The sequence below is a fragment of the Hypanus sabinus genome, chromosome 11, assembly GCF_030144855.1.
Source record: "Hypanus sabinus isolate sHypSab1 chromosome 11, sHypSab1.hap1, whole genome shotgun sequence".
NCBI classification, from domain to species: Eukaryota; Metazoa; Chordata; class Chondrichthyes; order Myliobatiformes; family Dasyatidae; genus Hypanus; species Hypanus sabinus.
In genome coordinates, this window is record NC_082716.1 from 32,740,769 (window position 1) to 32,764,028 (window position 23,260).

At 40.8% G+C, this 23,260-nt stretch overlaps 1 protein-coding gene across 3 annotated transcripts in view; it reads right to left on the bottom strand.

Annotated features, from left to right (window-relative positions):
• LOC132401819 (fatty-acid amide hydrolase 1-like) overlaps nucleotides 1-23,260 on the bottom strand; it is a 35,943-nt gene that overhangs the window by 6,186 nt on the left and 6,497 nt on the right. For 2 of the 3 annotated variants that reach the window (XM_059984059.1, XM_059984060.1), the window contains exons 3-9: nucleotides 17,244-17,369; nucleotides 16,462-16,559; nucleotides 13,605-13,704; nucleotides 8,692-8,735; nucleotides 5,531-5,570; nucleotides 4,187-4,295; nucleotides 1,782-1,927 (exon numbers count right to left, since the gene is read on the bottom strand). In XM_059984059.1, the coding sequence (XP_059840042.1) occupies nucleotides 1,782-1,927; nucleotides 4,187-4,295; nucleotides 5,531-5,570; nucleotides 8,692-8,735; nucleotides 13,605-13,704; nucleotides 16,462-16,559; nucleotides 17,244-17,369 (663 nt within the window). Of the gene's footprint in view, nucleotides 1-1,781; nucleotides 1,928-4,186; nucleotides 4,296-5,530; nucleotides 5,571-8,691; nucleotides 8,736-9,638; nucleotides 12,183-13,604; nucleotides 13,705-16,461; nucleotides 16,560-17,243; nucleotides 17,370-23,260 lie in introns of those variants that run through there. The other variant, XM_059984061.1, reaches the window with a different exon arrangement.

Consider the following 23,260-nt stretch of genomic DNA (forward strand, 5'->3'; position numbering starts at 1 on the left):
CCTCCTTCGCAAAAAAAACTAACATATCGACAAAACAGAAAAAAAACACAGCAACCATAACATCAAGCCCCAAACCCCATCTGTCGCAAATAAAAAGCTAACGGATTACCCACACTACCAACCCCCAACACGCCAATCGGCTACGAGAGAGATAGCACAGAAAACTGAAGGAGACCAACATGAGCTACAGTCCACACCAATAATCACATAGATCTTAGAATTTTGATAACATCTTCTGTCAGCATCGAGGAGAGCAACCTCACAAATGTAGGCCCTTTGCAGAGTGCGACCATTCGACATAGCAGTGCAGCCTTCCATAGAAGCTCCCCTCTTGCTCACTCTCCTCCACATTCACCTCGATGTTTCAGTCATCCTTTGGGGGAAATGGAGTTGATCATGGCCCCACGCCCTGTCTCTGAGCTTCTCCTCAAGCCAGCTCATGCTCAACTCCTCTCCTGGAGTTCTCTCAGGGACAGCAGAGCACTAGGTCACTCATATGATCTACAAATTGTTAGTCACAGGCTCCAACAGTTTTCGAAGCACAATTAAGATAAAAAGAATAAGTAGAGGATGTAGAAAAAGAGAAATAATTGACTATCCGGAAGGAGTCACCCAAGGAATTGATGTTTGCTGGTGCCATCTTGACTGGAATCAGCCAGAAAGTGGTGAATCTGTAGAACTGGCTGCGGAGTCAAAGTCATTGGGTATATTTAAAGCCGAGTTTGGTAGATTCTTGAATAGTCAGGGCATGCAGAGATATAGGGAGAAGGCAGAATATTGGCGCTGTGAGGGAAATGGATCAGCCATGATAAAATGGCAGAGCAGACTCGGTGGGCCAAGCGGACTAATTCTACTTCTGTATCTTATGGCCTTAAGCTGGGAAGGTGGTGTTGAGGCCTGAGGATGTTGGAGGTGCTTCAATGTACTGTGAGGCCTTACACCATTTAGAAGCAAGGTGTTTCTTATCACCGTTTCCAAATAGTAATGCTGTATTGCTAATCAGAAACAATTTCAACAATACATAAGCTTATGACAGGAGGAATGTATAGGAGGATGTCAGAGATAGTGTTTTAAACAAACTCTCAGATAGGCTCATGGATGAAAGGAAAATGGAGGGCTAAGTGGGAGGGAAAGGCTAGATTGATCTTGGAGTAGGTTAAAAGGATGGCACAACATCATGGGATGTTTTGTTCTGTGTAATAATTTGCGCCTTTACCACAGGAAAATGAACAGTTTTGTGTAGTGGCACTATTATGCCACATAAGTTGATATGAAGACAAACAACTGAAGACTTGTTCAAATGTGTGGCTCTTAGGGAGAGACTCAAAAAAGCAAATAGCAATTGAGAAGTTTAGGAAAATAATTCCAGAAATTTTGACACTTGTGATGGAGCAATTAAAATCAGAAAAATTCTGAATTAGCAGAAGTTATGGGATAATGAGAGCCAAAGTCACACTCATTAAGAATGTTATTATAGCAAGTGAATATATACTGTAGACATGCTTAACATCGCCATGTCACAAATATAACATTGTGAATGGCTAGAGTTGCATTGCCTGCACAACTGCTGAATATTCCTGCTGTGATTAATGTTAAGGTAATGTAATAATACTTCCAAAATCATAAAGTTCCCAGCAAATATCAGTACTCTAAGACTTTGCTCAGTAAACAAGCTCTGCTATTTAATTAATGTAAACCTGTGTTTAAATCCCACAAAAAGAACAGAAACCAATACAATAACAGAACATTGCCAGAGTGGAGTGAAGCTTCATCCCACTGACCTTCTTGAAAGTTCTGTCCCAAATATCATTTCGGTAACCAGTATAGTTCATCAGCTCTTTTTCATCTTCCTCTGTTACTTTGGTGACTGGCAGAACACCCGCAGGAAAATTTAACAAGTTGAAAATAACCATATAGCTGGATGCAGCTAAAAAGAAAATGTTTTTATACAATTAGTTTGTATTTTTTTAGGTTCTTCTGTCTCCTGTGATAATAACAAGGGACATACTGGTCAATACCCCTATGTAAAGTCCTGTGGTCTTTCAGAGAAGATGGACAGGTCTTATCATACTAACAAACAACACACACAAAGTGCTGGCCAGGCAACAACTATGGAAAAGATGACGGTTTGGGCCGAGGCACTGCATCAGGCCTGGAGAAAAAAAAAGATGAGGAGTCTGAGTAAGAAGGTGAGGGAGGGGAGGAAGATACACCAGGTGATAGGTTCACGGTGAGAGGGGGAGGGGTGAAATAAAGAGCTGGGAAGTTAATTGGTGAAAGAGATACAGGGCTGGAGAAGGGGGAGTCTAAGAGGGCTGAAGAAAGAGAAGGGTGAGGAGCACCAGAGGGTGGTGATGGGCAGTTAAGGAGATAATGTGAGAGAGGGAAAAGGGAATGGGGAATGGTGAAGGGGGGGTATTATCAGAGGTTTGAGAAATCGACATTCATGCCATCAGGTTGGAGGCTACCCAGATGGAATACAAGGTGATGCTCCTCCAACCTGAGCGTGGCTTCATCTTGACAGTAGAGGAGGCCATGGACTGACACGTCGGAATGGGAATGGGAAGTGGAATTAAAGTGGTTGGCCACTGGGAGATCCCACTTTTTGTGGAGGATGGAGTGGAGGTGCTCAGCAAAGCAGTCTCCCAATCTACATCGGGTCTCACCGATACACAGGAGGCCACATTAGGAACACCGGACACAGTATATGACCCCAACAGACTCACAGGTGAAGTGTCGCCTAACCTGGAAGGACTGTTTGGGGCACTGAATAGCAGTGAGGGAGGAGGTGTAGGGGCAGGCGTAGCACTTGTTCCGCTTGCAAGGATAAGTGGCAGGAGACAGATCGGTGGGGAGAGATGGAATGGACAATGGAGTCACGTAGGGAGTAATCCCCGCCTGCAGAAAGCAGAAAGTTGGGGAGGGGAGGTGCGTTTGGTAGTGGGATCCTGTTGGAGATGGAGGAAGTTATGGAGAATTATGCGCTGGACACAGAGGCTGGTGGGGTGGTAGGTGAGGGAAGAGGAACATTATCCCTGGTGGAGTGGTGGGAGACTATACTTTTTTTGTCTATTATTACTATGTATTGTATTAACCTGCTGCTGCAAAGACAACAAATTTCACGACCTATCTGGAGATATTAAACCAGATTTGATTATGATAGGGAAACATTCAATAGTTTTATAACAGTGAGATAAAAACTGTCTTTGAGCATTTTGTTTCTTCTCCTGACGGGGGAGACAAAATGAGAGGATGTCTAGAGTGGATAGGTTCTTTGATTGTGCTGGCTGCTCTACTGAGGCAGTGTAAAGGAGGATGGTCATACTCTTTTTCCACAGAGCGGGCCCCTAAAATGAGAGGATATATATTAACGGTGAGAGGGAAGAACTTCAAAAGGGACCTGAGGGCAAGCTTTCCACACAGTGAGTGGTGGGTGTGTGCTACCAGAGGAAAACAGTTAAAACATTTAAAAGTCATATTGTCAAGTATGTGAAAAGAAAGGCTTTAGAGAGATAGGAACCAAATGCAGGCATGTGAGACCATCTTGGTCAGCATGGACAAGTTGGGCCAAAGGGCCCTTTTCAACCACTGTATAATCCTGTGTTGCTAAATGAGCACTGTACTCAGTATTCTGGACTCATACTGTTATTACTGTCCATAGACAGAAATCTAATGAACTTGTAGAGATAGTCAGCTTCATTGATACAATCATAGCAATGGCACAAAATGGAATTTTATTCAGGACAATGAAATAATGTCTGAAGTATTGTGTATTGTTAGTATTTTATTTCTAAAATGCACATGCCTCTAATTCAGCATTTTCAAAATACACATTCATCAATAATGACTGCCATCTAATTTATGAAGAGAATTTCATTTTGTGACTGAGTCCATTTACACTCAGATGGAAATAATGATGTTTCTGCATCGAATGGAGGGGATTACTGATTTCTTTTTGATAATAATCATTGTTATTTCATTCAAACAAAAAAACCCCACAAAATATCACACCCATATCTGAAGTTCATCCACAGTTATCCAGTAGAAAACGGTATGACTCTTTTGGTAACACCGCCCTCTCCCCATGTGAAGTAACACCATCAAACGTTGAAGCTATTCATACTTCTCTGATGCAGTTCTAAGTTCTGGGGGCCTTTGAAGAAGTTCATCCTCAATTGTTCCTCACCTGACAATTTTCCTGCATATCCAATATTAAGTGCAGGTCCTAATGATGGACAGAGTAAAACCTCAATGTTCTGGTGTTTCCAAGCATTCAAATATTCTTCACGGTATGCCTAGAGAAAATACAAGCATCCTCCCTCATGATCATTGCAATGTCTTTTTTTTTCGGAAATTAACTACCCACAAATCAACAAAACCGAGTTCATAATATGTCAGGAGGAGGCCATTTGGCTCATCACATCCAGCAGAACAATTCACTTTAATCCCAACCATTTTCTTATATCCCTCTGGCCTGCAAATTATTCTCTCTCACGTGCCAATCCAACCCTCTTTAATTCTTCTTACTATTTGCTAACATTGCTAACTGGTAATGTACATAACACAATTAATCTACCAGTTCTTCCATGGTACATGAGAGGAATTTGGAGCAGATAGCTAAAACCCATGAGATCTCATGAAGAGAACATGCAAACTCCTCACTGATAACACCCAAGGTCAGGACCAAACAAGTGCCCCCAAGCTATGAGGCAGCAGTGCCATTTGCAGCCACCATTTTCCAATAAATATAAGACCATAAGACATAGGAGCAGAATTAGGCCATTTGACCCATCGAGTCTGCTCCACCATTCAATCATGGCTGATCCTTTTTCCCCTCCTCAGCCCCACTCCCCAGCCTTCCTCTCGAAACCTTGAATGCCATGCCCAGTCAAGAACCTATCAATCTCTGTATGACACTTATTCAAGTTTATTTTCATGAGCATACATACCCAGGGTAAAAAAATGCAATGAAATTACCTTTTTTATCAGCAGCAGGACAGTACGTTACAAGCATGAGAAACAAAGATTACATAAACCTAAATTAGCATAAATTATACATAAGTTACATGACACAATGAAGAAAATAAATCCCTGGATCTGTGGAATTGATTATTCCTTTGGCCTAGAAGACAACACCTTTTTATGCACTTTACAGGAAAATATCATTGATATTATTTAACAGGGCCTATAAAGAAAGTGCAACCTAGAACCCAAATATCATTGATTTAATACCCCATTTCTGGCATGAGACAATTTCTCTTCTAACAGATTTTGCCTGGTCCTGTGTTCTACAAATTCCCTGTGTTATTTCTACATTTCACAAATCAGAAGTTGTGCAATATCAGTAACAAAGTTACAAAACTGCAAATTACTGTAAGCACAAGGAAAATGCGTTCAGTGTTAGATGTTAGCTGGGAGAGTGAACTGGGTATACACTGAGCTTGTAAGCAAGGTATCTGAGCAATGAGAAAACGGAATAATCAAAATACTTTCACATAATTTACAAATTGGAAATGGAGTTTGACCTTACCATTACTGCAACATGGTGTTTCCATAGTTCCTTAACTGACCTACAAATATATGAAAAAAACAATGTCAAACACAGGAACAAGTTTTTACATTCTACAGGAATGAAAGAGAGAGGAGTTTCACGGCCCTGAATCTCCCTAAACCACGCACGTTCAGCATCCGCAGATATACAGTGTGTTACCTACATAGCAAAATCATTGTCTGCTGGCATCAGAAAGGCATCCTTACTATTTTAACCTGTGACTAAGAATCACAAAACTTGGGTCCATGAACTAAGCTGGCAGCATTTTGGCCATTTAAAGCATGGGCATGTTTAGATAGCATGCTTAACTCCTCCCATGTCTCCTTCTCCCAAGTGTGACTTTTGCTGATTATCTGAAGATCCATGTCCATGTCCTTACATCCTGCAAAGTTTCATTCATCTATTTCACATTGTTCTTGGAGAAATAGATTTCTAAGTATGCAAATAAGCTCCAGGCAGGAATCACTCCCCATTGTGGCCTGCCCTCTACATGGCAAATCCTGCAGCTTTTCATTGCATGCCGTACAATCTTAACTAACAAGGATAATTTAAATACTTTGAACCATGTACTATTGTCAATTTAACCATAATTTAAAGTTTTCACTTCACTTCATATTTGCCTTGAATTCAGAAGTTTGTGGCTCCAAATCCTTTTTGGCACAAAAATCTAAGATGACATGCACGGGCAATACTGATGCAGTGTCACACTTTCAGTGATGCAGTGTCTTAGGTGAAGTTTTAAGCTAAGAACTTGTCTGGTCTACTAGTATATGTGCAGATCCTATGATACTATTTAAAAGATTTTTCCCTGCATCATTCAGGTGACGTCTGCCACATTTCCTTACTATAAAAACTACTTCATAGAACCATAGAACATTACAGCACAGTAACAGGCCTTTTGGCCCTTCTTGGCTGTGCCAAACCATTTTTCTGTCTAGTCCCACTGACCTGCACCAGGACCACATCCCTCCATATACCTCTCATCCATATTCCTGTCCAAGTTTTTCTTAAATGTTAAAAATGAGCCCGCGTTTACCACTTCATCTGGCAACTCATTCCACACTCCCACCACTCTCTGTGTGAAGAACCCTCCCCTAATGTTCCCTTTAAACTTTTCTCCCTTCACCCTCAACCTGTGACCTCTGGTTTTTTTCTCCCCTAGCCTCAGTGGAAAAAGCCTGCTTGCATTCACTCTATCTATACCCATCATCATTTTATACACCTCTATCAAATCTCCCCTCATTCTTCTACGGTCCAGGGAATGATGTCCTAACCTATTCAACCTTTAGAGCATCCTGAAGATGACATGATACTGTAGAAATCCAAACCTTTTCTCATCCTGCAAAATATTCTAGGTCAGAATATTTAATTGGTATTCTAAAATCCAACAGTTCCACTTATCTTTGCAAGCTTATTTCTGGAGAAGCTTCCATAAAATGCCATCTTCTTTCTAAACCTTAATTTGACTACATTTGATTATTGCACTTTGGAGAAAGGGCAGATGAGACATTCCTTTACTAAAAAAATGTGATGTATGAGTCAGAAATATCTATCCTTCAGGACCCATCAATCTGACATTTTGATCCATTGTCCACAGTTGTTGACTAACCTGTTGAGTATTCCAACAATGTTTCTTCAGCTTTAATTTCTAGCATTTGTGGTATGTATTCTGTTTGTCTTTATAATTCTTTAATATTATAATCCATTGGCACTACACATTAGAGCAGCCTGATTAAGAAGCAGATTAAGCAGTGTCACCTCTGTAAGTAAAAGTCAAAAGAAAACTGGAGATGATGGAATATAAAATAGAAACAGGAAATGCTGAAAATAATCATCAGGTGAGGCTATATCTGTGGGAAGAGAAGCAGAGTTAATGTTTCTGCTCATAGACCCTTCATTAAATGCGGCCTGACCTGCTAAGTATTTCCAGTCTTTTCTGTTTAATTTTACCCACTTATTTCACTTCAGCAAGTCTCTGACTTACTTTCCCTATGATTGAAAGGTGTGACTTTTTTTAAAAATAGCACAGCTCAGGAAACGTTAATCGAGGAAAAAAACAAGATTAAAGATTTAGGTCAATAATTCTGATGAATATTACTAATTTCCCTCATCCCACCTCCCGCTTGAACTCCTGACTATTTCCATCATTTGCTTTCTGCTTCAGATTTCCAGCATCTTCACTACTTCACCTTGCATAGTGTTTAGCTTAGGGTTGGATGGCAGTGTGTTCCCACCAAAGGAGGTGTAAAGTGCTCCCTCCCTCCACCAGCTTCCAGGTCACCCTTGAGCAAGGTGTAGCACCTGCTTACCACCCACCCCCCCAATCAGGGTCATGTGAAGTCATGAGAGCAGGGGTGGACAGTTGTATGAGCAGCTGGTGCATATCACAAGTCCTGGTTATGCAACCATTGACACCAGGCAGGCAATCTTTGAAGAGTATTGATAATGGCTGGGGTCATCCATCTTGTAAGACACTGGCCAGAAAGTGGCAATGGCAGACCTCTTCTGTAGAAAAATTTGCCAAGAACAATCATGGTCACGGGCTCCATGATTGCCCACCTCATACTGACACAGCACATAATGATGATGAGTATTTAGAGATGTTTAGTACATCATATTCACCTTGAAACTTTATCAGATGCGACTTTCACAAAGTAGAACCAGACAAGTGGAGGAAATACTAAAGATAGAGGCATTATGAAAAGGTGAAAGTTGTGTGTTGTAAAGACTGTGACAAAAGAAGGAACAGAGACAAGCGTAGAGAACAATTTCCAGGACTTCAAGCTGAGAGGACTGAAGACAGAACCATCAAATAACATGAAGAAAGAACGGGGGCTGGCTGAGGAGCAGAACTGGAAGAAAGCAGTTTTCAGAGATTTGAGACAAAGTTACAGAGGTGGGGAGGGACTATTAGTATTTTTCCTCTTCTTTATCACAATACAAAAAACCTGTTTCTAGCTACTTTCTTTAAACATAGGATCACTTGTCCAAGCTAACAACTTAACCTTGTTCCCCAGAGAACTTCACATTTTCAAGCCTTTGAAGAATCAATTCCAACTATTCAAAAAAATCAACTAAAATTTCTGTTAGAGCTTGCACATATACATGTCTTTTCATCCTCTTCCTTAGCATAAACTCACCCTATTCCCTCTGTTGCCCTGAAGCCAGCTGCAACTCTGGGACTCTGGAAAAAGGAAAATCAAATATGTAACTGCCTTGATATTACATTTGGTTAGACCAAGTGTAGGTTATGACATAGAATTGAACTTAATAGATTGCTATGTCATAACCTAGAATCACAGAATGGAAATAGGCCCCTTGACCCTTTTGGTCCATGCTGACCAAAGTGCCCCATCCAAGCTGGTCTTGTTTGTTCTGCAGTCCATATAAATGTTATCTACCACCCTGCCCTGGCCAACTTTCTTGTACACAGTCTTTCAGTAAACTTTATGAGCTGTTGAGCTGTACTGAAAGTCTTCCAATATGACAGCATTACCAACACCGAAGGAAGGCAAAGTTGAATAGCTAGAAAATATTAACAAAGACATTAATGAGTAATTATATCAGATTTATGATTGATGAAGTAAGTTATAAAGCAGGCAGCTCCTGAGTTATGTGAGAGTTCCATAAACCATCTTTTCCAAAATTGATTTTCTATATCTTCTCATATCATATTGCTCTAAAGAGATCTGTTTCATTCCATCTAATATCTTCTATGTTCAAGTTAACACTATCCATAATTAAACTAAAAGTACATACTGTATGTAACCAATTATTAATGCATGCCATAAAACATTTTATTAATATTAAACTAGTTTATTATTGTCACATATACCAAGGTACAATGAAAAACTTGTCTTGTATGTCCATACAGATAAGTTCATTACAGTTCATTACCGTACATGGCAGTGGTACAAGGTAGAACAATAACAGACTGTTACAGCACAGAGAATGTACAGTGCAGGTAAACATAAGGTACAAAGTCACAACAAGGCAGATATTCAGTAAAGTGTCCTTCTTACTGGGAAACATTCAATAGTCTTAAAACTGTGGGACCAAAGCTGTCCATGAGATGAGTGGTACATACTTTTAGTCCTTTGTATCTCCTGCACAATGGGAGGGGGTTGAAAAGGGAATGTCTAGAGAAGTAGGGACCTTTGATTTGCTGGCTGCTTTTCTGAGGCAGCAAGAAATGTAAACAGAGCCCTTTGAGGGGAGGCTGGTTTTCAGTAATGTGCTGGACTATGTCCATGATTCTGCATTTTCTTGGAGTCATGGGCAGAGTAGTTGCCATAACAAGCCATAATGCATCCAGATTGGATGCTCACTATGGTGCAATGATACAAATTGGTGATAGTCAAGAAGATGTACCAAATATGCCCGATCGGACTCGAGGAGTAGCCATGGGCACCCACATGGGCCCCAGCAATGCCTGTCTTTTCATAGGTTACGTAGAGCACTCCATGTTTAAGTCTTCACTAGTCAGACTCGAGGGGTAGCCGTAGGCACCTGCCCGGGCCGCAGCTATGCCTGCCTTTTCATTGGCTAGGTCGAACAGTCCATGTTCCAAGACTTCCCCAGTAATGCCCCCCAACTCTACCTACACTACGTTGATGACTACATTGGTGCTGTTTCCTGCATCCAAGCTAGGTTTGTCAATTTCAAAAAACTTTGCCTCCAACTTCCACCCTGCCCTTAAATTCATTTGGTCCCTGACTCCTCCCGTCCCTTTCTTGATCATTCTGTCTCCATATCTGGAGACAAACTATCGACCGACATCTTTTATAAATCTACCGATTCCCGCAACTGTCTTGACTATTCCTCTTCCCATCTTGTCTCCTGTAAAAATGCTATTCCCTTTTTTCGGTATCTTCATCTCCACTACATCTGTCCCAGGAAGAAGCTTTCCTTTCCAGGACATCAGATATGTCCTCCTTCTTTAAAGAACGGGGCTTCCCTTTGTCCTTCATCCACATCTCCTCCATTTCCTATATATCTGCACTCACCCCATCTTCCCGCAGCTTTAGCAGTGATAATGTTCCTCACGTCCTTGCCTACCAGCCCATGAGCCTCCGTGTTCAACACACATTCTCAACAACTTCTACCATCACCAAAGGGATTCTACCACCAAACACACCTTTACCCCCCACCCCTGCCATCACTGTCCATTTTTCACAGGGGTCACTGCCTCCGTGATTCCATTATCCATTTGTCCCGCCCCGCTGATGTCCCATCCTGCAAGTAGCCAGGGTGTTACCCCTGCCCATTCACTTCCTCACTCACTTCCATTCAGCATCTCAAACAGTCCTTCCAGGTGAGGCAACGCTTTTGATGCAGCCTCCTCTACATCAGTGATACCTGTCATAAACTGGGGGACCGCTTCGTCGAGCGCCTCCCCTCCACCTGCATTTCCGCTCCATCCGACAAAAGTGGAAATTTCTGGTGGCCCGGCATTTTAATTCTCATTCCCATTTCCATTTTGACATATCAATTTTATGCATCTAGATGAAGCCACCTTCAGGGTGGAGAAGCAATTCCTTATATTCTGTCTGGGTAGCCTCCAACCTGATGGAATGAACATTGATTTCTCCTTCTGGTAAAAAAAATTCTCCTGCCCCTCTCCTCTTCTTCTATTCCCCACTCTGGCCCGTTATCTCTGCTCATCTTCCCATCAACCCCTCTGGTGCCCCCCCTCCTTCCCTATGGTCCACTCTCCTCTCCTATCAAATTCCTTCATTGTCTGCCTTTTACCTTTCACACCCACCTGGCTTGATGCACTGTCAATAACTCACGGAGATGGGAGGCAAACGATAGGCTTTTATTAGCTGCAGGAGACCACAATTAGCAGCAAGAAACCGCCACACAACATCCTGGAGACTGAGGGAGGAGCAGTGCCTCCAATCGCCTTTATACAGGGGTCTGTGGGAGGAGCCATAGGAGCAGTCAGCAGAGGGGCGTGTTCAGACAGGTAAATGTAGTTCACCACATGGCTTCACCTATCACATACTAGCTATCCTCCTTCGCCTCCCCCCCCCCCCCATCTTTTCACTCTGGCGTCTTTCTCCTTCCTTTCCCGTCCCAATGAAGGGTCTTGGCCCGAAACATCGACTGTTTGTTCATTTCCATGGCTGTTGATTGATCTACTGAGTTCCTCCGGAATGTTGTGTATGGTGCCCAATTTGTTTAGCCTCCTGAGCAAATAGAGATGCGAGAGATTTGTTGTGTCATCATGGTAAGACCAGGACAGGTTATTGGTGATGTTCACTCATGGGGACTAAAGTAGTCAACACTCTTGACTTCAGCACTGTTAATGTGAATAGGAGTAGGTTCACTGTCCCCTTCAAAAAGTCAATGACCAGCTCTGTTTTTCTGGCAGTGAGGGAAAAGCCGTTCTCATGACATCGGCTCTCTATCTCCTTCCTTTACCACAACTACTTACGTTGAGATATGGCCCACTACAGTGGTATCATCTGTAAATTCAAGCAGAATCTGGCCATGGGCACTAGAGTAGAGGGCCTGAGAATGCAGCCATGTGAGGTGCCAGCATTGATTGTGAAAAATTCTTTCAAATGTTATGGGTGAACTTTCATGAAGACAGATTTCTGTTAGTCAGCACTTCCATAACCTGGGGAGCAACACCCCCCCCCCCCCACCACCACCACCACACACACTGGAATTAAAATTACAGCGATAACTATTGAGTAGCTTTGAAAACTACAGGACTCATGGCTACTAAGTTAATGAGCCTTGGTCCTAATGAAATCAGAGGAAATCATCAATAGGAAACTTTTAAGATTCTCTTTATATATGTAGAGTTTGTTTGAATGCTGGAGGCTGTCTAAATAAGGAGCTAGACAGTCTACAGCAGTATTTATTCTGTACCAAGATGAGTCCAAATGGAGAGCCAAGTTGTAAGTTGACTGCTGGGTGACAGAAATATGCCACGTTTTCAGGTGGGCTCCAACCATGGAATGTCAATTAGCACAGTCTAGCAAATATCATTCTGTGAACGGAAATATCACAGAGTGTATTCAGTGTATTCAAACAATGCTTCTGCTGCCTGGGCTGTTTGCCATTCTGACTGGATCTATCATCTTGTGCTGTACCCTGCACAATATTAGTATCCAAACCTTACTCCTGCCATGACAACAAGAAGTGGAGCAGAAAGATCAATAATAGGAAATGGTAGAGAAGGAACACCATTGATTAATGGTGCACTAGCAGTCAGAACTCCTCAGCAACAGATTGTCCCAGAGTAGCCTGTAATTCTTGCCATCACCATACGTACTAAACTATCTGACAGCTTCCCTCATGTGGACCATTCATCCATTATAAATATTAACATGATGCCAAATGCAGAAAATGTACTCCTATAACTTCATTCCACTGGCATAAAATAGTTAACAGCAATAATTGTGTGGAATGCTTGGTGTGCCAGGAATGTTCTGCCTGGCTTGGGGGTGAACGCAAATACAAAAGAGGTATTCAAGATGTGCAGGAAATGGAAGGATACAGACATTAAGTAGGCAGAAAGAGTTAGTTTAGGTGTGCAGTTTATTTAATTCAGCACAACATTGTGGACTGGAGGACTGTGCTATGCTCTTGGATCAATAATTAACCCTAACTCTAATCTCTGAGCAACTTCATGGCAGCCCTTTGTTCTTGTTATCATATCCTCATGCATTAACAAAGTTAGAATCAGAATCTGATTTATTATCACTGAATTATTTGGCATGAAATTTGTTGTTTCACAGCAATAGTACAGAACAGGTATAAAATTACAATAAATCACAGAAATAAACAGTGCAAAAACGTGCATCCCCAGTGCTTGGGAGGTAAAGGGTTAATGGGCTTCTGTGGAAGATATTCAGATGGGCAAGTGCTTACCAAAATATTTCCTTCACTTTTTATAATCTTAGCAATGGTGTTGTAGGAGACCCACTGTCTGCTGGACTCTACGGGAGTTACAAATGAGTTTTTGATATTTGCAGTGTCTGCAACAGCCAGCCAGCTCCCCTTTCCAAACCATTTATAAGTTAACTATTATACTTACAAAAGGCTTCAGAAAAAAATACAAGAGCTTTTTCATTAATCTAGGCATAGAGTACGTAGATACTTGAGTTCTTAAATGCGGATCGATAATATCTCCTTTACTAGAAAATCCAAACAATATTTAGTTCCTTTAGTATTATTTACAATGTGTGCACTAAAAATAGATCATTGAAGATAAAGACACCAAGGTTATTTGTTATACTAAAATATATTATTCTTAGAGGCTACAAATAATCAACCAACTTAAAAATTACAGATTTATGGTGATTGAATTAATACTTTAGGTTTGTTTTTACTCTGTGAATTTTTGGCCTGCTTTGAGGTGCAAATCTTAAGTTGGCCTTCTTTCTCCTATAAACCAAAGGCACATGGACAAAAAGTAACTAGCATGTGTTCGGAAAGAGATTGAGTAGAAAGAGTATCTACTCATTGTAGCTGAGTGACAGTTAACCTTATCAAAATATACAAGAGTCTGAGATACAATGGCCTAAATGGCAAATTCTGTTCCTATATCTTATGGATGAAAAGTGGAAATTCTGGAAATACTTCACTTTCAACAGACCACTCTCCACAATTTCAGCCATTATCAAAGATTCCTCTCTCCTTCTCTCCTCCCTTTCAGCATGGGTCCACTCTTCTATTCCCATCAAACACAGTCACACTTACTCTTGAAACTGCAGGCAACGCAGTACTTGTTCTTTCATATATTTCCATTCCACTATCTAGTGACCCAAAGAGGTCTTCCAATTAAGACAGCCATTCACTTGCACTCCTTTCAATCTAGTGTACTGCATCTAGTGTTCACAGTGTGGCATCCACTACAGGGGAGAAGCCAAATGCAGACTGAGTGATCGGTTTGTGGAGTTCATTCTGTGGGAGAGACCATGAGCTTCCCATTGCATGTCACGTTAATTCCCCTGTCCACTTCCACTCTGAACTATCAAGTCTGGAGCTCCTGTACCATTACAGTGAGCAAACTTGAGGAAAAGCACCTCAACCTTCTTGTCTGGATGCATTCTGCTTTTTAGGCTCAATATTCAATCCAGCAACTTCAGGTGATGCAACTTCGAGGTCTACATTAGTCATCCATTACTAGCTTGGCTTTTTTTTAAATCTCTCTGGGACTGTGGGACATGCCCAGCCTGATCTGTTGAACAGGTTCCCACACCCTGCATGCCCACAACTTCCACATTCTTTTGCCTATGTTCAGGAAGATGGCAGGAGAATGGGGTTGAGAGGGATAATAATTCAGCCAGACTCAATGGGCCAAATGACCTAAATCTGCTCCAATGTCTTGTGGTTCTATAGTCTTCTTGCACTCCAACTCATCTTATAAACTCATTGATATCGCCATAACCTTGTTTACAGATTATCCCCATGCATACATTGGCTTTACACTTTGAGAGATAACCCACTCCACCCCTCAGCTTTACAAGTTTCTTTTATCTCCTTTTCAATTTTGGTGAAGTTTCTGACCTAAAACAAGTTTGTCTTCCCATTCACATGACTTGTCCTGCTGAGTATTCCCAGCGCTCACAAAAGGCACAGGATGAATTCAGTGTGTCAGGCAGCACCATGGATGGAAATGGGCAAACAATGATGCTGGTGGAGACCCTTCAGATGGGAGATGCAGAATTGAATGTCGACCAGCATCACTGATTGACCATTTCCCTCCTTTGATGCTCCCTCACCCACTGAGTTCCTCCAGCGTAATTTGTTATGCTTCAAATTTCAGCATCTGAGGTCTCTTGTGACCCTATTTCTATAATTTTCTGTTTTACAGGAATTGCTGTTAAGAACTAAAATCATAGAGTCCGAGTACTACAACACAGAAACAGGACCTTTGGCCCATTTAGTCCACACCAGCATTGTCTTCTGCATACTCACAGCTACCCGCACTCGAGCCATAGCCCTCCATACCATTCTCTTCCATGTATCTATCCAAACAGCAGAGTAGCATAGTGGTTAGCACAATGCTTTACAGTGTAGGTGACACAGGTTCAATTCTCACTGCTGCCTGTAAGGAGTTTGTACGTTCTCCCTGACACTGCATGGAATTTGACCAAGTGCTCTGCATTCCACCCACAGTCCAAAGGTGCACCAGGTGGTAGGTTAATTGGTTATTACAAATTGTCCCACAATTAAGCTAGCATTAAATTGAGGAATTCTTGGGCATCATGGCTCAAAGGGCCAGAAGGGCCTATTCCACACTGTAGTTCAATAAATAAAACATCTCTTAAATTTGAACCCACTTATATCACTTCCACTGTTTGTACATTCCACACTCGCACAGCCCTCTGAGTGAAGAGCTTCCCCCTCAGATGCCCCTTAAATATTTCACATTTCATCCTAACCTCCAGTTACAGCTTCAATCAACATGAGGGGAAAAAACTTGCAAGCATTCACCATATCTATACTCCTCATAATTTTGTACACCTCAATATGATCTCCTCTTATTCTTTTGACTCAATGGAATAAAGTTCCAATCTATTCAACCTTTCCCTGAAACTCAGGTCCTCAACTCCTAACAATATCCATGTAAATTTTCTCTACACTCTTTCAAACTAATTGGTATCTTTCCTCTAGGTGGGTGAATAGAAGGAGCTAAAGATCAGAGAGCATATTAAAGATATAAAAATCATTAAGAAACCAAGGAGTTGGCATATTTCTGCAGTAGCAACTATAATATCACCTTATAATTCTTTACTGTCTTCCATTAACACACCAAATTCACCCTGAGGGCTTTGCCCCACCTATCTCACAGATTACTAAAGTAAATCTATTGCAAAAGATTTGTTGTGCAAAAATGTTAATGATTTCATTTTATTTTCTATATCAAGTGCACTGAGGTTACCTACAGGCTTTCCAGGAAGGTAGCGCCACTGTCCGCAAGAAGTCCCCGAAATATTATCTCATTCATTGCATAGAACATTTTAGGAGGCGTAAATGATATCAACTGGAAAGTGAGAGAAACAGAAAGTAAATTGTTTGGTGTATTGAAAATAAAACACAGGCTTAATAAGTCAAATTGTGTAATTGACCTCCTATAACTAATGGTCTTATGGTCTGATGGTCTGTAGAATTGGTAAGAAGTAGCTACAATAGATTAAATATTGCATAGACAAGGCATTCCTATTAATGATTGTGAATCAGCCTGGATAAGTTTGCTGCTCTGACCCATAAGATTGTTGCTATAAATCAGACATATTTGTTAGAGATAGTTACCAAGCTTGCAGACAAAATTGAAATTTATGCAAGAAATATTAAAGTGAGAAATAATATATTTCTGCAGGGATATTTAGATATTAAAATCCAACTAAGATTTTTCTTAGTCACCATTTTCATATGTTCATATTTTATAAGGTGAATTTAACAGCAACTTTTCACATACAGCATAAAACATAACATAAATAAAACAAAGAAACATATTTTTCAGACTTTGCTACATAGTTCTTGACTCATTTTGAGGTTGAGGAGATAGAGGGGTGAAGGAGGAATGGATATGGATGAATTAAGAGGCATACTTGAATTAAAATACAGTAATTACAAGTAATTTCTTAATCCTCTCAGTAATTTCCCTCTTTAACTTCCCTCTAGCTCAAGGAATATCTCCATTTCCCTTACACATCAGTAAACACACCGTGTGCCCAGCATCCTCCAGCAGTTGCTTAGTCTCCAACACAGCACGCTTCATGCTTTGGGAAGGGATCCAATATCCATCACTTTCAAAGAAACCTATCTTCAGTGGCTTGGTATCAGCATAGATCTTCAAAATGATTTTAAAGAGATATGTTAAAGAGGCATCTTGTCATGAATTTGCTTTGACTATTAGTCCAAATTTTGTAATATCATAAAAAGCAAAACAAATTCAGATTAATAGCTGACTGAAAGTAAAAATATAAACTCATAATATGCCTATATTAATCTTCTGTTTGGAGGAATGTACACACAAAATAAATCTTATCAAAATTATATGTTGATTGTTCAGGAAACAGCTGTCGTCTCACTTTACTAAATAATAAACTGATTTGTCTCAGGTAGGTAACATTGAAAGCAACACTTTATCAATGACTATTCTTTATAAGTACATGATATTGTCCTGATTCCTCCATATATGTAAAATCCCAGAGTGATATAAAAAGTTAATAGCTTGGATTATAACATATCTGTATTGGATTTTGTTTCTTATTCAGATTGCTTAATGTCATTTCCAATATACAGTGCAAAAGAGAATGAAATAATTGTTACTCTGGATCTGATACAGCACAAAAAACTAAGATAAAGAACACCATAATAAAAAACACAATAAATATAAATACATAAGGTAGCTTAAATATATCTGTTGATTGTATGTCCATAGAGTGATGCCAGCACAGGGATGTCTGACATAAGGTGATTCTGACCGGAAATGATAAAGCAGTTGTGGTGGGGAGAGTGGAGTAGATTAGTGGGCGGAAGTGTTGATCAGCCTATTGCTTGGGGAAAATAACTACTTTTGAGTCTGATGTTCCCGGTGTGGATGCTACGTAGCCTCCTCCCTAATGGGAGTGGGGCAAACAGTTGATGAACAAGGTGGATGCGATCCTTCGTGATGTTCCTGGCCCTTTTCCAGCAACTTTCATATATCATATAGACTAGTGCCAGTGATGCACTGGGCAGTTTTGCTACCTGTTGCAGACCCTTCCTGTCTGCCATAATGCAGTTTCCATAACATGCAGGGATCAGCTTGTTAGGGTGCTCTTTACCACACATCTGTAGAAGGGCATGGATTTGGAATTGGCACATGTTGGTATGAGCAGATGAAAATACCCTGAAGTTAATAAGCTAAAACACACTGACAACTTGCCAGTTAATTACCTAAAGAACATGCTGGGGTTTACCAATAGATCCACTGGCAATTTATAAGCTGCTGACCTGAGGAGGAGGCGGGTGAACCTCAAGTCAGCCATTCAGCTTTACATATAGATGGGATTGCTGCCCTTCATTTAAAAGTTTGGGCAAGTTTTTCTTTTTATTTTTCTTTACTTCTCAGCATGTTTGTGTTTGATGGATTAATAATATCTTTACATTTTTAATCAGCTTAAAATCTTTTAAACTAAACTTATTTAATTTGTTTATTTTTTCCAAGTGGTCCCTGATCATCAAAGATCAAATGTCTCTGACAATCAAAGGTATCCAAAAAGAGTGAGGGCTTGTCCATGGGTCTGTACTGCTCTAAGCAACTATTCATCACTTTCTAAACACTGTTATTGCCTATATCCTTTTCACTCAGGATCTTCTTTCCTCTTCAACTAAGATCTCTTGAAGGCAATAGCTCCAAGGATAATGTTACTGAAGTTGCACCTGAATGTACCCAGGATTTCCAGTCAAGATGCTGTGAGACTCTCCACACCACTGTGCTCTGATTTACATATATACATAAAGGCCCCTCTTTTACCCCATGGCAATAATGCTGCAGATGGGAGCATTTCACAAAAGCAGCAGTAAGATCCCCCACACCCACCACCATAATTTACAAGCTAACTACATTCATTTTCTCTGCTGCAGAATTAAAATACAGAAAATAAGGGGTCGCGGAGTACCTGGTGTGGTCGAGAAACTAAGAGCGTCCAAAAATCTCCAACACCAAATCATTCTTTGCAATCAGAGATTACAGGAGTTACAAAAACTGACTGTTTTTCATTTACTTCAAAGAAACCAAAATTGAAATTGAGCAAGTGTCTACAGTACTTCTCATAGTTCTTGAGAATATCAGTAACCAAAGCCATATCTCTGGGCATCAATACATTCAACAAGGCAATGGTGCTTGTCAGCAGGTAGCCAAGAGAAATGTGACAGAGCATTCTAATTTTAAAATATTTTCTCCAATTCCATTTCCCTCTTGGCTGCTGATTCAGGATGGATCTAATGATACACAGCTTTATGTTTGGTTAAATAATAACTTGAACTTCAAAACTCCAATATGTTTAACCTATTTCACTATTTAACAATTACAATATGCTCTGCCTCTACCCTTATCATATCTCCCCACCTAATTAAACTTAGCCATAATTTTGTTAGCTTCACAATCAAATGACCTTCTTGGTGTAATGTTTATTCCAAACTGTAAACTTGAACTCAACTAAAATTCTTCAATCCCTTATTACTCCTATTTTCTAATTAATTCTGTCTTAATTAATATTCCATGCACCCTAGAACACCACCTTGTGCCATGCGTCCCATGCTTTGCTCTTTGATCTTTTCAAAAGCTTCTTGTCTATTTTACCCATATTTCACAACATAGCTATTGGCCATCTTGTACAGCAACCCACTTTCAAAAGTCTTTAATAAAACTTTTAGTTTTATCCTTGCTTTCATACATCCCACCACTAAGTTCTTTGCATATTCTATTTTTTCATTTGAAGCTTTTTAAAGTACTTAATACTTGGAAAGGACTATATAAACGCCAGCAGTTATAGCTTTGTACATTACCATGTCATCAAAGGGAATGGGTGGCACAGTGGGGTCCAACTCAAACATTTCTTCACACAACAGAGCCTTCATGCAATATGCCAAGCTATCCACATCTCTGGCTAGCGGGCCAACAGACGGTTCAACTAGAAAATATAAAACACTCAAAGATAGCATTGATCAGGATCCATTTCACCTTGTGTTTTCAAGTGTGAATTTAAGAACATAAAGCATTATAACACAGTACAAGCCCTTCATTCCACAATGCTGTGCTAATCTTTTAATTTGCTCTAAGATCAATCTAATCCTTCCCTCCTACATAGCCATCCACTTTTCTATCATCCATGTGCCTATTTGAGAGTTTCGTAAATGCTCCTAATGTATCCGACTCAACCATCACGCTGGCAGGGCATTCAACACACCCACCACTCTCAGTATTATCTCTGATATTCCCGCTATACTTTCCTCCAATCACCTTAAAATGATGTTCCATTGTACTAATATTTCTGCCCTGGGAAACGGTCTCTGGTTATCCACTCGATCTATGTCTCTCATCATCTTCAGGCCCTCCATTGGTTGGGGGCAACTCTGGATGCTGTGTCCCCCTGTCTACATGATGTACAAGCCAGTACGTAAGCCAGGACAGTACGCTATAGAGAGCAAGCTATTTCCCACATAGCAGGCTCCTTCTCCCCACGCAGCCAAAGGAACGGCAGAGACCGATACAGTTTGATACCAGCAGCATTGCAGGAGTTATCAGTCAGCATTGAACTTAACATAGAACTGCATTATGCTCTGGAGTTTTTCTACTGGTTTACTCCCAAGGCCTTTCCCATATGCAGGTATAGCTGCAAGACAGCAGAGGTCTTCCTTCTCCCAGGTGAGTGACCAACCAAGACTGACGAGCCTCACCTGCCTGAAGCAACTGCAACCTTCTCCTGTCAGTAGAAACGGTTTCTACTGACCTAAAAATAAAAGATAGTATCAAATTAAAAGCTCATGTGTACAGCTGCAAAGGGTAGTGGGAGACTGATGGATTGGGAAAACTTCAAAAAGCAACAAAGAACAACTAAACAAGAAATAAGGGAAGATAGAATATGGAATATGGAAGTAAATTAGCACAAAATATAAAAACAGAGAGCAAGATTTTTTATAAATATATAAAACGGAAGAGGGTGGCTAAAGTCAATGTAGGTCCCTGGGAAGACTAGAGGGGAAATTGATATTGATGATAAGGAAATGGCTGAGGCATTGAACGACTATGTTGTGTTGGTCTTCACGGTGGAAGACATGTCTAATATGCCAAAGAATGATGTAATGGACAAAATGGGAGGTGAGGACCTAGATAAAATCACTATCACTGAAGAGCAAACTAGAGGGCTTGAGATAGATGAGTCCCATGGTTCTGATGGGATGCATCCCAGGGTGCTGAAGGAATTGGCAGAAGTTATAGTAGACGCTATGGTAATCATTTACCAAAATTCTCTAGACTCTGAGCAGTTCCCAGTGGATTGGAAGACAGCAAGTGACAGCAAGCTTAACATTTGTAGTCGAGAAAATGCTTGAAGCTGTCATTAAGGAAAAATAGCAAAACATTTAGAAAGGAGCGGTTCCATTAGACCGGGGGTCGGCAACCCGCGGCTCCGGAGCCACATGTGGCTCTTTTATGTCTGTGCTGCGGCTCCCTGTTGCTTTGGGAAATAATTGGTCAGTATTTAATTAAAATGTATTTTATGTTAGTTTGTTAGTTTTTGAAATGTAATTCTAAATTTGAAGATTATGGTGATCTTGTACAATCTAAATAAGACGTTGTGGCGACCCATTTCCTGACACATCCGAACCGGCTCACAATTAGCCAGCGTTCAGGCTAAGGGAGATAGCCTACGGGGGTTTGTGAGTACGTGTCTTTTGCAGCATCCGCGCCCATGGGGGGCGGGTTGAGGGAGGCTTAAAAGCAAGGCTGTTTAGTTCGAATAAAGCTATCTTTGACTGCAGTTTACTGACTGCGTGTAGCACTCCGCTACAACGTGTTTTTATCGCTGGCTGTCCAGAGGGGAGGTGCTGAAACGCTTTGCAACGTGTCTGGAAGAAGTGAAAATTTTCCTGGGCAGCAAAGGGCTCACCTTTCCTGAGCTGGAACAGCCAGAGTGGCTGGAAAAGCTACACTTCATGGTAGACATGACAGCGCACCTGAACACGCTGAACACAGCTCTTCAGGGGTAAGGACGCACAGCCCTGCACATGTTGGAGGATGTTTTGGCATTCGAGCGCAAGTTGACAGTGCTTGCCAGAGATTTACAGAAAGGCACATTGTCTCACTTCCCCAATTTGAGAGAGTTCAAACAAGGTCACGACATGATAAATTCGGAGTATTTACATTCTGCAACCATCGCAATGCAAACATCGTTTGGGAAACGCTTCTGTGAGTTCAGAGAGGAAAAAAACACATTTTCCTTCCCGGTCACTCCCCTAAGCATCGATCCATCCCTACTGAATACGACTGCATTGTCAGGTGTGAGTCAACCTGACCAAGTATGATAAATATTTTAATTGCCTATTATTTTACGTATATTCATATGTTTTCATTGTTCAGTGAAATAGTCCTTTTATTTTTCAGGTTGACAGCTGGCTAACGTTATTTTTGATTTGCTGCTGGCGGCAAATTTAAGTTTGGCGTTTTTCATAAATACAAGAAGGACTCAAATAGACGTTGAGTATTTTACTTCAAAGTAACCTTCAACCCAACGTCTTTTTTTCGGAGTTCAAAACGTTTTTGTTGCATGCAGAAATGTAATTTCGTTTTCTCTGCAGGAGTTCATCAATTTCATAAATGCAACACATTATAGTTTGTTTATACATAGCATAAAGGCAAAACAAAACGTTGTATGCAGTGTTATTTCATTTTAAATGTCAAACTGGTTTTGCGGCTCCCAGTGTTTTCTTTTCTGTGGGAAACGGGTCCAAGTGGCTCTTTCAGTGGTAAAGGTTGCTGACCCCTGCATTAGACAGACGCATGGATTCAGAAAGGGCAGGTCCTGTTTGACAAACTCACTGGAGTTCTTTGAGGACATAATGGGTGCAGTGGATAGAGGGGAACAGGTGGATGTTGTACACTTGGATTTCCAGAAGGTGTTTGAAAAGGTGCCACACAAGAGACTTAGAAATAAGATACGGATGCATGGAGTTGGAGGAAGTGTATTGGCATGG